This window comes from Cheilinus undulatus, linkage group 17 (assembly GCF_018320785.1).
Source record: "Cheilinus undulatus linkage group 17, ASM1832078v1, whole genome shotgun sequence".
NCBI classification, from domain to species: Eukaryota; Metazoa; Chordata; class Actinopteri; order Labriformes; family Labridae; genus Cheilinus; species Cheilinus undulatus.
In genome coordinates this window covers 35,008,693-35,022,264 of record NC_054881.1, presented here as the reverse complement: position 1 = coordinate 35,022,264, position 13,572 = coordinate 35,008,693, and the positions used below count along the sequence as shown (strand labels likewise).

The 13,572-nt window shown below is 39.9% G+C and overlaps 1 protein-coding gene across 1 annotated transcript in view; it reads left to right on the top strand.

Annotated features, from left to right (window-relative positions):
* The window catches only part of LOC121524724 (WD repeat-containing protein 70), a 66,388-nt gene that overhangs the window by 37,668 nt on the left and 15,148 nt on the right, over positions 1-13,572 (top strand). Inside the window, exons 11-13 of the mRNA XM_041810208.1 lie at positions 4,427-4,526; positions 4,814-4,898; positions 4,996-5,134. Coding sequence (XP_041666142.1) covers positions 4,427-4,526; positions 4,814-4,898; positions 4,996-5,134 — 324 coding nt within the window. The remainder of the gene's footprint in view (positions 1-4,426; positions 4,527-4,813; positions 4,899-4,995; positions 5,135-13,572) is intronic.

The following is a 13,572-nucleotide window of genomic DNA, read 5'->3' as shown; positions in this document are numbered from 1 at the left end:
TATGTTTGTTTGAGCGTTAGCAAGCCTACTTCTCAGACTGTTGCCTCACAGTTTTCTTTTAATGATCGATCACAGTAATCTGGCTGCAGAGGCAAAACTAAGGCACGGGGAAGTTTATGTGAAAGAAGCAGAGAGTGGACATGGACCACAATGCATTGCACTGAGTGGTTAAACAGTTATTTGATTAAGACAGAAAAAAAAATGCAGCAACAAATTTGATAATAGATTATGTAAAGGTTACATGCTGCTTTTATGCTTACATACTAGTGGATGAATTATCTTTGATTTTGGAGCACTGATTGCATAAAAGAAAAATGTGAAGATATCAGATGAGCTATTAAATGTTCTAACGGGCATTTTAAGATGATAAATGGCGGATAAATTGTTAAACATGCACAATGTAAAAATAGCGAAAGAGGCAACTGTGTCCGTGTCTTCAGTTCTGGGATTGATTGCATTGTGAGGTGTTTATTTGGCAAAGTAGCTTGTAAATACAGTTGAATACAACAAGATGCATTTTCAAGTGTTAAATGTCTGGTAAAAAAGTTAGTGTTGTGTGCAGTAACCTGAATTTTAAAGGACTTATTTGTATAAAGTTCATCTCCTCTTCAATTGTTTTGTCTGCACTATTAGTGAACCTTTAGAGCTTTTCTTCTCACGGTTCCTTTGTGTGTACGTGTGAGAAAGAAAGAGAAGGGTGAGCTGTCAGGCTGGGTTATTTCCAGCATGGAGCTGCAGACTTTGGCACACACAACCTCTGTACAACAGTAGTACACTGCTAGCTCTGAGTGAGCTATGAGAAAGTACACTCAACAGCAAGCCTTCATGGAAACAGCTGTTTGAAAGAGAGGCTGAAGTGCTCCTGTTTGCAGATTTAAGAAGAACATGTCTGCAGTAACTGAGATTAAGAGTACTTGGGATCAATTCTTTGCTAATTTCTCATGGTTGTCAGAATACCTCCTAATTGCCACCACTGTTTCTCTCTCACCTACTAACAACTTTTAGAGTAACTACAAAGATGAGATTCCATTCCCTTTAGCTTACGCTGTTCTCACCTCCATACAATGACCTGTGGCTGAAATGTCAGTCAGCCTTCTTGGTTTTCAGTGGAACATGTTGATCATCACAGCCAGGCTGAGGAAGGTCACATTCTCATATACAGCAACATGCCGGAGAAATAGTTATGAGGGCAGAATTATACACATGATTAGCCTGACCAAGACCTTGAATTTAACTTTTCTAAAGCTCCAAAGATGGCTGCTTGTGTTGGCCAACAATCCAAAACAGAGAAAATATTAGTATATTATTAATAGTAATACTAAATATAGTTTATTATCCCAGAAGACAAAATAAACACAAAACAGAGTAAATAGAACTAAAGTCTGTTTCACAATTTCCTTATGAATCCAAGTGATGTTATCTGCCATGGGCTTTGTTTTAATGTCTGTATAGATGATGTTTGCCTGTCTGTCAGTCCTTCCATTTTTGAAACTTCTTCCTCTAGGTAATAACTTTAAATTTGGACCAAATTTGCACTAACGTGCAGGCCAGTCAAGTTCTTCCACACCAAACTCATCAAACCATGTCTTTATAATCCTTGCTTTGTCCACTGGGGCACAGTCATGTTGGAACAGAAAATGGCCTTTCTCAAACTGTTGCCACACAGTTGAAGGCATAGTATTGTCAAAAATGTCTGGGTATGCTGAAGAATTCAGATTGGCCTTCACTAGAGACATGAGGCCTAGTCCAAAAAAACAGCTAGAATCATTGTCCCTTTACCAAACATCACAGTTGGCACAATGCAGTTAGGCAGGTAATGTCAACCCCCAGTGTAAATCAGTGGGTCAGAAACCATGCATTTCACCACAGCTAATGTTTCTTAAAGTTACAACAGCAGCAGTGACTTTTAAGAGCGTCCTGACTGCAAATGTAACATTACTCATCTGTTTGAGGTTGAGTTTTTTCATGTTATTTAAAGGTCACATATCTTACCCTTTTAAGACAAGTTTATATTGGTCTCAGAGGTCCTCAAAACATGCCCATGTTTTGGGCATGAAGTTTGTTGCTGGAAAAATACTCCAGTATTGGATTTTTGCATGTCTAAAAACCCCCTGTTTCAGCTCTGCTCAGAAAGAGCTGTTTTTGTGTCTGTGGCTTTAAACGTTACTGAACTGTCTGACTCCACCCCTGACCATGCCCCTCTCACGAAATGGGTGTGGCTTAATGGATGCGGCTCTCTTGGATCAGGAGAGGAGGGTGGAACTTTCTTCCAAGCAGGGAGGGCAGAGCAGTGCAAACTCCCCACATGACATCATGAAGGGCAAATCTGATAATAGACTGGCATTTTTTTCTTTCACTAAACATATCAGTGTAGCTTGTTAACAGCTGTGTGGCTAAACTGTCCTAAAGCTGATCCTGGTAACAGAGATGAGGGAAAGTCTGGCTAAATTGCTTAAATTTCAGGTAGTTGAGTGGTACTTAATGCAAACTTCCATATCACTTGACTCCAGAAGATTTAACAGGGTAAAGTACTGCTTTGTATAAAAAATATTGATTTCTAACTTAGTCAGTAGCTACCTCTCTGATTCAAAATATTAAAAATAAAGGTCTATTTATACATTCATCTTCTACTATCAGTAATGTATCCCTCCCAATAAGCTCCTTTAAAACAGTCAGTAACATTTCATGATGAAAACATTAAGGCATCAATTTGTTATAATCCAGTTTTTCAATATATTATATTGAAATTGAGCTATAACCGAACATTTTACTCAGTGATTTGCTGCTTTCACTTGAGTTTGGTGCACTAACATTATTGGTCAATACATAAATGAACTGTAAAAGGTGCACAGAAATAACAGTCATCAGAAATAACAACTCCCCTTTATTACTTATTTATCAATACCAATTCAAATTCAAAATCTTCACTTGAAGATTTTAATTTGTGGTGATAAATGCGTATCAGTGTCAAATATCGTTAGTAGTTTCATGAGCTTCTAATCATCAGCATCAGTCCGTAAAAACCAACATCCATCAACCCCCAGTCTTCGCTTCCTGTGTCACAGTGTGATACAGGGATTGCTCAGCGGCTACATGAAGGCACTGCAGAGGGGGGTTAAATTTACACCTAAAATCATCTCTGACAGTAGCCTTCCATCTGTGGAGGAGACCAACATGAGCAGGTGCGGGAGTAGATCCTCCTGCATCATAAAGGACCCAACCCACCTGGCCTACGGACTGTTCATTCCCCTCCCTTCTGGTAGAAGACTGCGCAGCATCAACGCCAGGACATCCAGGCTGAGGCAGCCTCTTCCCCGGGTTCTGCGATTTATGAACTCTCTTCCACAATGATTGACCTCTCTGCTTTTAATTCCCTTCTGGCAGCTTATATTAAACATTTGCACTTAATTGTAGGCCTATTAGCCCTATTCCATGTAAAAATACAAGTTTCTCATCCATTGTTTTATGGAGAAGACTGTATGATTTGAAACTAACCCTACACTGTTAAAACAATATTTAATAATCCCAACTCTAAAACACTGGTGCCTCTAATTCTTCCTGCATGTGCTAAAAGGGAAGCAAACTTCATTTCTAGAAGTGGTTTAAAGGTTGGTGTGAAACCTGGGATAATGCTTGTTGCTACTGTCACCATGCAAGTTTATTTATGGTAAATAATAATAAGATACCCCAGGAGCAATGTTAGCACAGAGCAGACTTTATAGGCAGTCCTATGAAGGATACTGGCTGCTAAACTGTTCACAGTAGGAATAGAATAATAATACTTAAAGTTGGAGCAAGGGGAAAAATCTAAATACTATCTTCCAGACAGGCAGCTCAGCCTGCCAAGGTAAATCTCTGTGGTCTGGACTCTTGCTAAAGAGCGTGGTGGGTACGGTGTGTAGAGCTGGTGACATTTCATAAGTTGTGGTGGGCTTCAAAGTTGAATATATTTTACGGTGTTCATTGAGGAAATAGAAACCATGTGGTGTTTTGAAGGCAGAGAATGAAAAGGTCTTTTTATTGCTACTGTGAGCACCTGAAACCGCTGCCAGTGAAACAGAGGAGAAGCTGTTTCATTGTGAGGAACATCATAATATAATAAGAGCTCTGTTAAACATGATTGTGACTGCTGTGTGTATGGAAAAGACAGCCAGTGAAGAATTTGAACTTTTTAGTGTGCAGGTGCATCTAAAAAATTTGAATATCAAAAAGACGTTTATTTTTGTCCCCTGTGGTTTGATTCACAAAGTGAAACCTCCATATTCTTGATTTATCTCAAACAAAGTGAAATATTTCAATTAATGATTGGTTGTATTTAATCTACTCTTTCCCTTGCCTGTACTGTTATTACATAAACATGATGGAGTTGCTTAAAAGCCTCTGTACTACCCATTATATGATCTGTCTTTTTTGTTTGACTTTTTAGGTGCACACAAAGTTTCACTGTAAGCAAGCTCACATCCCGGGATCAGACACCTCCTGCCTCTCCTTTTCCTATGACGGCGTGACGCTCGCTTCACGTGGAGGTAAGAAACACCTCAGACTTGTTGGCGTGTTTTTAGGTCTTAATCCTTCATCCAAGAGAGATGTATACACAGAACAACTCGAGTGTCATTTCCATGTACAGTTTGTCAAGAGATTCTAACACAATAGTAAACAAGAATAAATCTCTCTAAGAGCCTCACTTAACATCCTTCTGCAATGTAAATGAAAAATAAAGTCAAGAAAACAGTACGCTCGAGGAAAGTAAATCGTGGTTACACTCTGTGTAATGTAAATATAACGGTTTACTATTCATCTGTTGTTTTTTTAGGTGATGACACCCTGAAGACGTGGGATATACGAAACTTCAAGAAGCCTGTGAATGTAGCTACTGGCCTCACCAACTACTTCACAATGTAAGACAAGAGCTGTCACTTAAATTCTAACCTGCTAAGTACTATAAATGTGGATCATTAGCTGATGAATGCGTATGTTTGTAATTTTCTTTCTCAGGACCGACTGCTGCTTTAGTCCAGATGATAAGCTCCTTGTTACGGGGACCTCAGTGAGGAAAGAAGAGGGAAATGGAAAGTTGGTTTTCTTCGACCGAGCTTCCTTTCAGAAAGTCTATGAAATAGAGGTCACCAATGCAGTAAGTTCCGCTTCACCCTCAACAACATCAGCAGCTCTTTTTGCAACATGTTTTCAGCTGGTTGATATGATACGTTGGTTACAAACCCAAGTGGTCCAAAATGATACACACTGGAAAAGAAATGGAAAGGAATCCATCATGAAACAATAAAACTTAATGAAAACAATGTGCATGTCCTCTATGCACTATGACGAATGGCCACAAACAAAACTGCAGCCTTTGAATGTTTGTGTTTGGTTAAAACAGCAGCAGTTAACAGCCTCATTATGACAGCTGAACACTTTTGAAATGGAGATTCATTTAGCTTAATGTTTAACCCACCAAAGGATTACTTTAGCAGATTAGAATTTGGAGTATTTATTTACATCTGTACTTATTAAAGCTGGAGTATGCCACTTTGAAAGGGTCTATTCGGAAAGGATTCAACCAGATATATGTATGAGTCACTCAGTGTTTCTAAAAGTAATTAGGAAAATTTAAATTATTGTTTGTCCAAATAAACAGTTGTCCTGTGAGAGTAGACCATAGCCCTGTGAAATATAATTCAGCTATAACTGTTGCTCAACTTAAAGTGCCTATAAAAAATATTCACCCCCTTGGATGTTTTACCCTTTTGGTGATTTTAAAAATCAATAATGGTAAATACAATTTGGCATTTTTAGGGAAAAGACAACTTTAATGTCAAAGTGAAGATTGACTTCTACAAAGTAATGTTAATCAAACAAAAATATGTAAGTTAAAATAAGTGACTGCATAAATATTCACCCCTTCAAGTCAGTATTTAGTAGATGCACCCTTGGCTGTAATCACAGCACTAAGTCTGTGTAGATAGGTCTCAATCAGGCTTGCACCAGGTTTGAACAGTTCTTTACAAGTCCAGCCACACAATCTCTTCTGGATTGAGGTCTGGGCTTTGATTCATCCCATCTAGAACATTCATCTTGTTGTCTTTAAACCATTTCTGGGCAGCTTTCGCTGTATGCTTCAGGTCATTGTCTTGCTAAAAAAAAAAAAATTGTCTTCCAAGTAGTTCTCTTGACTTAAGACTGTTCTAAGGGATTTTCCAATATTTTGCCACATTCATTTTATCCTCTATCTTTACAAGCCTTCCAGGGCTGGCTGCTGAGAAGCATCCCCACAGCATGATGCTGCAACCACCATGCTTGATAGTGAGGATGGTGTGTTTGTGGTGTGCACCACCATCTTGTTTGATGGCCAAAAAGCACCATTTTGGTGTCATCAGACCAAAGAACTTTCTCCTACTTGACCATGGAGTCTCTCACATGCCTTTTGGTAAACTCTAGTCCAGTTTTAATCTGAGTTTTCTTTAACAGTGGCTTTCTCTTTGCCACTCTCCCATAAAGCTTTGAGTGGCGAAGAACCCCGTCCACAGTTGTTGTCTGCAGAGTCTCTCCCATCTCAGCTGCTGAAGCTTGTAACTCCTCCAGAGTAGTCATAGGTGTCTTGGAGGCCTCTCTCACTAGTCTCCTTGCACGGTCACACAGTTTGTAAGGACGGCCTGATCAAGGCAGATTTACACATGTGCCATTTTCCTTCCATTTCTTGAAGATGGGTTTAGCTGGGGATGTGTAGTGCCTTGGGAATTTTATGTATCTATCTGCTGACTTAAACGTTTCAGTAACCTTTTTTCTGACTTGCTTGGAGTGTTTTTTAGTTTTCATGGTCTAACTGTAGCCAAGAATACTACCTTCCAGACACATGTAACTTTACACTAAAATCACCTGAGACACATTCACTGTACTCAGGTGATCCATATTTCACTGTGAGACTACTAGTATCAGTTGGATTCAACCTCTGTTGAGTTGGGTCAGTCACTTTAAAAGAGGTGATCTTGGTTACTAAAACTAATTACTTATTGATTTTTGGTATCTTTGCCTGAATACATTTATTGTGTTACCTCAGGGGTAGCCACAACCATACGAGATTGCAAGTTATTTTGCAATGTTCCAGGTCCTTCTTGTCAAAAACCAAAGCTTTCATTTATTACTAAGGTCATTTATTTTTATTTATTTGTTTTCTCTACCAACAGCTGCCATTGTGTCATCTTCTTCATCCTTCTTGGCAACGTGGAATGTGTCACAGCAATTGTTTAATCTTGATTGTTTTATTTTTCACGATTGTAAAAAGCTAAAAACACATTTGAAATGGAGGGCTTTTTTTCTTTTTCATCAACCAAATAAGACCAATTACTGGTCAGAATGAGCTTTGTTTTTGTACTTGTGTCTTAAATAGCCCAGTTCTCACTGTAAGTCTCAATCAAATTGTATGTCAGCAGCAGTATGTAAAATGTATTTTCTCCATCTTTTCCCGGTTGAAATATTGACAGAAGCAGTGTTTTGGGGGAAAATAAAGAGGGAGATTTAAGCTCAGAAAGTGGAGTAACTTGACCTTTCTGTTCTGAAAGTACTTCCCACAAAGCTTTGGCAGGGCAGCTTTTGACGCTTTTATACGTTCTGCCTTTGACTCACTTTAAAATTAAATTATCAGCATGTTCCATTCACATGCACAGACTTCACTGTCATCCACGTTAGCATACTGTGCTTTATAGTAATCCTGCTTTCTCAGAAATCCATTTGGGGAGGGCATGCAGCCATAGGTGCTGAAATTAAGGGCAGAGGTTGTAGCTGGTGTGCCGTCTTGGCCAGGTCTACCTCAGAAAAGAGATCCTGATCTCAAGGGACTACCTGGTGAAAGAATAAATTCAAAAAAGGTGCTGCCTACTGTTGAAAAACAGTTTTATTGTTGCTTCCTGATTCCTCCTCTCTGTCCTTTTCAACAGATCTTGCTCAGTAGATCCACAGTCATAACTGTGAGGTCTGACAGAGGCTAATGGCTTCTAACTTGGTCTTTTCTTGCAAAGGCATGACGCTCTAACATGGGCCACTGAGTGAGCATGTTCGAAAGAGGGGGGAAAGAGACAAAAGCTGTGTTTATGTGTCCACGCATCCCCCCGTCCTGCCAGCCAGCTGCTGTTAGTGTAAATGCTGTGCCAAGGATTGCAATCTAAGTGCACACTCCGGCTGCACAGTTGCACTAACTGAGGGGAGGGGAGGGCAGCTTGAGTTTGGGGTGACCTATTTTAACTGAGATAGTAACTTAAATTCAACCAAAAATGCATCCAGCTTTTATTTAGTCCTTATCTCTTTATGACTTTTTATTTCATTATTTAAAGCTGTAGTTGTATATCAGAGTGTAAGCTTTAGAGTCTACACACGTTTATTTACAGTAATAGTTAGATGACCCTGTCAGTGCGGTCATCTGAAGTCAGAATAAACAACAGTGTGTTAAAATAGAACTGACTGAGATCTCTGTTGGATACTTTAATGACTAAAAGCACCAAGAATAACATTTCTAACATTGGTGCCATGGAGCTCAGCCTTCTGTCATTCAGGAGGGACAAACAACAATCTCTGTCACTGTTTGTGCCTCTGTTTCTCAAAATTAAAACCACAGTTCTTTTGTCTCTGTCCTTCTCTATTGTGTAGCTAGAGCTCATGATGGATGGTAGCTTGAAGAAGCTGGTGAATGGAATTAAACAATTTTGGGAAAAAGTTCAAATTAGGCTTACATAATACGAGGACAATATGCAACATGCCATTACATTGTTTAATATTGGCACAGCACTATTAAGTTTGATAAATAAACATCAAATAAAGAGTAAATAATAGCTTTGAGGCCCAGTTTGTTTTTTTTATCAGCATTGTTTAATGTACAGTGCATTCAGAAAGTATTCAGACCCCCTTCACTTTTTTCAATTTTGTTATGTTGCAGCCTGATTATATCATTAATCTACACTCTCTACCCCATCATCACAAAGTAAAAACAGAATTTTAGACATTTTTGCTGGTGTGTTGAAGATAAAAAAAAAACACTAAAATATGACTGTACCTTAAATATTCACACCCTTTGCAAAAATATTTGGAATTTAGATAAGGTTCCTCCCCTTTCTCCCGGTCTTAGGTTGCACTCACACTAGGCCATCCATACCGTGCCGTATTCTAACCGTAATGAAGCCCATTTGATCCCCTCCCCTGTCCCCCCTTTGGCCCGCACTCACACTGCTCAACACATCAAGACCTGGGCACAGATTATGTCACGCGCCAACGTCATCACAAGGAGAATCCACCGTTGATGAACTTACACGTGTTGATGGCTCAGTATATACAAGTAGTTTTTATAAGCTGTAAAACAGCAACAGATTTATACGATATCTGAACTGACACCGGAGTTATTTCAGCTGACTTGGGAAAGCGGTTCATAGCGGAGTTATCGCTCACAGCATATAATCTGGAGCATGTCAGAGTTCCAGGCACTTCTGCTGAAAGAAACACGGACTTTTTAACTCGTATAAGCCCTATAAAGTCATTCTTCTGCATGTCCGTGTACTATCTGAATCTCCTGTGCACTCCTTTATGCGTTGTGAACAGTGCCATCTCTCTGCATATGTTTGGACGACTTTCAGTGCTGCGTCAAACCAGCTCTCATGTCATAGACGGCCTGTATCCAGAGCAAGATTAAATGTTCAATTCAAAGATTTTTTTACTGTGACGAGAGAAATTTTAACCATATGACAAGAGCTGGAAGTGAAAACGCCACGGGATTAATACACAATGTTTGGTTCAGACATCAGTGATCAAGACCACAGTTTCACTTCTTGATGACATGAAATAGAAGTAAAGATAACTTAATTCAGTGGATGATAGTATGGTATTATAATTTCATAATTAGAGGGGTTAAATCAGCCGTGAGATTAACCCTGGCACACACGTCCAGGTATTTGGCACTCTTCTTTATGTATGGATGATGAAAGGTGTTTGTTATCCTGTAAGCTGCTCTTTGTGACTCAAACGAGGGAAGAAGCTTTATTTCACAAACCACAAAACCTCTCAGTGGTTAAAGCCTGACTTTGTTAGAAACTAGTCAGAAATGTGGACTGGACTGGGGTTCATTAAAATGAGGTCATAGTGGAGCTGTGTGAAGTTAAATTCTTCAGCTCTTATAAAATCTTTGTAACCTGTTGAAATACAATGAGACAAAATTATAGTTCTCTCTAGAAAAAGTCCTGCTGTCTCTTGCATGCAGCTGCTGCCTGGTGCGCTCTCTGCGCTCTGAAGCAGGTCCTCTTGGTTACTTCATGTCACGTCACATTTCCGCGCTTGTGCTCCTTCATTTGCATCCGTGCCGTGCCAAGGCCCACCTCGTCCTTCCCTGCCGTGGCTGCGAAGCATGCCGCTCACACTGGCCAAACGTACCAGACTTTAGGCTGAAACGAGCCCAGGCACGGTACGGATGGCCTAGTGTGAGTGCGCCCTTAGCTGAGACGTTTCTACACCCAGACTGGAGTCCACCTGTGGTAAATTAAACTGATTGGACAAAATATGGAAAAGCACACCCCTCTCTATAGAAAGCCTCACAGCTGGCAATGCATATCAGAGCAGAAACCAAGCCATGATGTCAAAGGAACCGCTTGCAGGTTCCCAAAATCACAGTGGTCTCCATAATTCTCAAATGGAAGAAGTCTGGTACAACCAGGACTCTTTCAAGAGCTTGTAGCCTGGCCAAAGTGAGCAATCAGAGAAGGATTTTAGTAAGAAAGAAGACCAAGATGTCAGTGGTCACTCTGACTGAGTTGCTGAAATCCTGTGTGGAGATGGGACAGAGTAGCAGAAGTACAACCATCACTGCAGCCCTCCACTGATCTGGGCTTATGGCAGAGTGGCTACAGCGAAAAAGTATTTGCCCCCTTTCTGTTTACCTAATTCATTACATAACATCAGTGATATTTTCATTACAAATACTGCAGTATCTATGAAACTGAATTTACTTGCACAGCCCTTATCCAAATTTAGAAAAGCTTTCATTTTAGTCAGACACTGGCCGTTTCCATATGTTGCATTTAAAAAATCGTTTATGTAAATAAAGTCAGCCGCATGATGTGGTAACAACTATCACTACAGGCAGCATCAAAAAAGACCTCAGACACTTTGAGTCTGTAAACAACTTGAAAACCCTCTTCCTTCTCTGCATCACTCTGCTCTTCTTTGACTTCTCTGAAGAGGGTAAACATTTGGAAGTGATTTTTCCATTGGCCTTTAACCCATTCCACCATCTTCCATTGGGAGAAACTCTAAAGGCTTCCGCTTACTTTCCCCAGAAAACACTGCAAGACCTTTTCCTGTCTGCACACCCTTGGTGCTTTACAGAAATCCAGCAGATTCCCTACAAAATCAAACCTGGTGCCACAGAAAACAATGCAGTCTGGAGACGGGTGAGGGCTGCCAATCGCCTTGGCATAGGTTTGATTTGTGTAAATAAGACTATTAAGCTTTCAGTGTTTATATGGCTGTGGTAGAATCCTTTGATCATAGCCACTGGAAACGCCACTCAAGTGATCAAATAAAGGATTTTTTAGTGATCGTGTTACTTTTTTTTTCACAAAAGAGAAATAACTTGTGGATCAGCTAGTTTTGTTAGGTAATAATGTGCATGGCAAATAGCTGGTATCACACCTGAGATCAGTTGCTGTGACATCACATAAATGCTTTGCATTGACCCATTTCACAGTATTTTATCATTTTATATTAAGCTTTATGTTTTTTTATTATCTCAAAATTTAGTTGCCCTTTTTTATACACTGTCTACTCCATAAGCAATCAGTGTAATTCTACCACTCATACTGAATCGTGAAGATTCCTTACCCCCTATTTGTGAAAAGAATAATTTTTAATGCCATGAAATTTCGTGCTCCTACCTGTCAGTTGTTTTAGTCGACGTGCACTCAGTGAACTTGTTGAATGTGCTATTTACTATGTTTACATCAGCCGTCTGCTCCTCGGATGGCCCCAGAATTTAAGTGCAGTCTTCATAAAGTGAAGGCGGGTGAAAGGAAGGTCCACCAATCATCTCTGACTACATTGTTACACAACCGCAGACCTGAATCCCGGGCTGCCCTCTGGAGTGAAAGCTGTTTAGGCCCCCTTGGCAGATAACCAAGCTTAACTTAGTGCATCAAAGGGGGCAGAAACCAGGAGAGAACCTACTGACTGTCAGCACACTGAGCTTTTGGCTGGAGTTCAGCTTTAACCTGCAGTTTTCATGTTTTCTCTAGAGGTGTGCATGCACAAAAAGTAGCAAACTTTTGACGTTAGATTGCACCAATTTGCTATGCTTGAAAAATGCAAGTGTGCTTATAAAAAGTATTTTTCCCCCTTCCTGACTTCTTATTTTTTTGCATATTCGTCACTTTAACGTTTCAGCTCATCAAACATAGGTATATTGGTACTAGAAGAGGTTAACCTGACAAAATACAAAATGCAGTTTTTAAATGATTTCATTTATTAAGGAAAAAAGACATCCAAACCTACCTGGCTGTATGTGATAAAGTAATTGCCCCCTAAACCTAACTTGTTGTGCCGCCTTTGGCGGCAACAACTGAGCAAATGTCTTTCACATTGATGTGGAGGAATTTTGGCCCACTCTTCTTCGCAGAATTGTTTTAATTTTGCCACATTGGAGGGTTTTCTAACATGATAGCCTGTTTAAGGTCATGCTTCAGCATCTCAGTCAGATGTGAGTCCAGTTGGTCATTCAGAGGTGGACTTACTGGTGTGTTTTGGATGGTTGTCCTGCTGCATACAGTAAGTGCACTTGAGCTTTAGGTCACACATTGATGGTTGGACATTCTCCTTCAGGGTTTTCTGGAAGAGAGCAGAAGTCATTGTTCCATCAATTACTGCAAGTGGCCCAGGTCCTGAAGCATCAAAGCAGCCCCATACATCACACTCCCACCACCATATTCAACTGTTGGTATGATGTTCCTTTGATGAAATGCTGTTAAACCTTCAAAAAACTTCACCCTTTGTTGCGCAACTCGACAGAATATTTCTCCAAAAGTCCTGGTGATCATCAAAAGTCTTTTTTTAAATTTTTTTTTTATTTTTTTTGCATAATTTGTGAGACCAGCCTTTGTGTTCTTTTTTGGTCAGTAGTGGCTTTTGCCTTGGAACTCTCTCATGGATGCCATTTTTAATGTTGAGTCATGAATTCTGACCTCAACTGAGTCAAGTGAGGCCCATAGCTCTTTATATGTTGTACTGGGTTCTTTTCCAACCTCCTGGATGAGTCATCGATGTGCTCCAGGAGTAATTTTGGAAGGGATGGCCATTCCTGGGAAGGTTCATGACTGTTTAAAGTTTTCTCCAGTTGTGGATAATGTCCCTCAGCATGGTTTGCTGAAATCCCAAAGCCTTAGAAATGGCTTTGATCCTTTGTAGGCTGGTAGATGTCAGTGACTTTGTTTCTCATCTGTTCTTGAATTTCTTTAGATGATATGTTGCTTTTTCAGGCCCTTTAGCCTGCCTTATTTTGTCAGACAAGTTTTATTTAAGGGATGTCTTGATTCAACAGGTCTGGCAGTA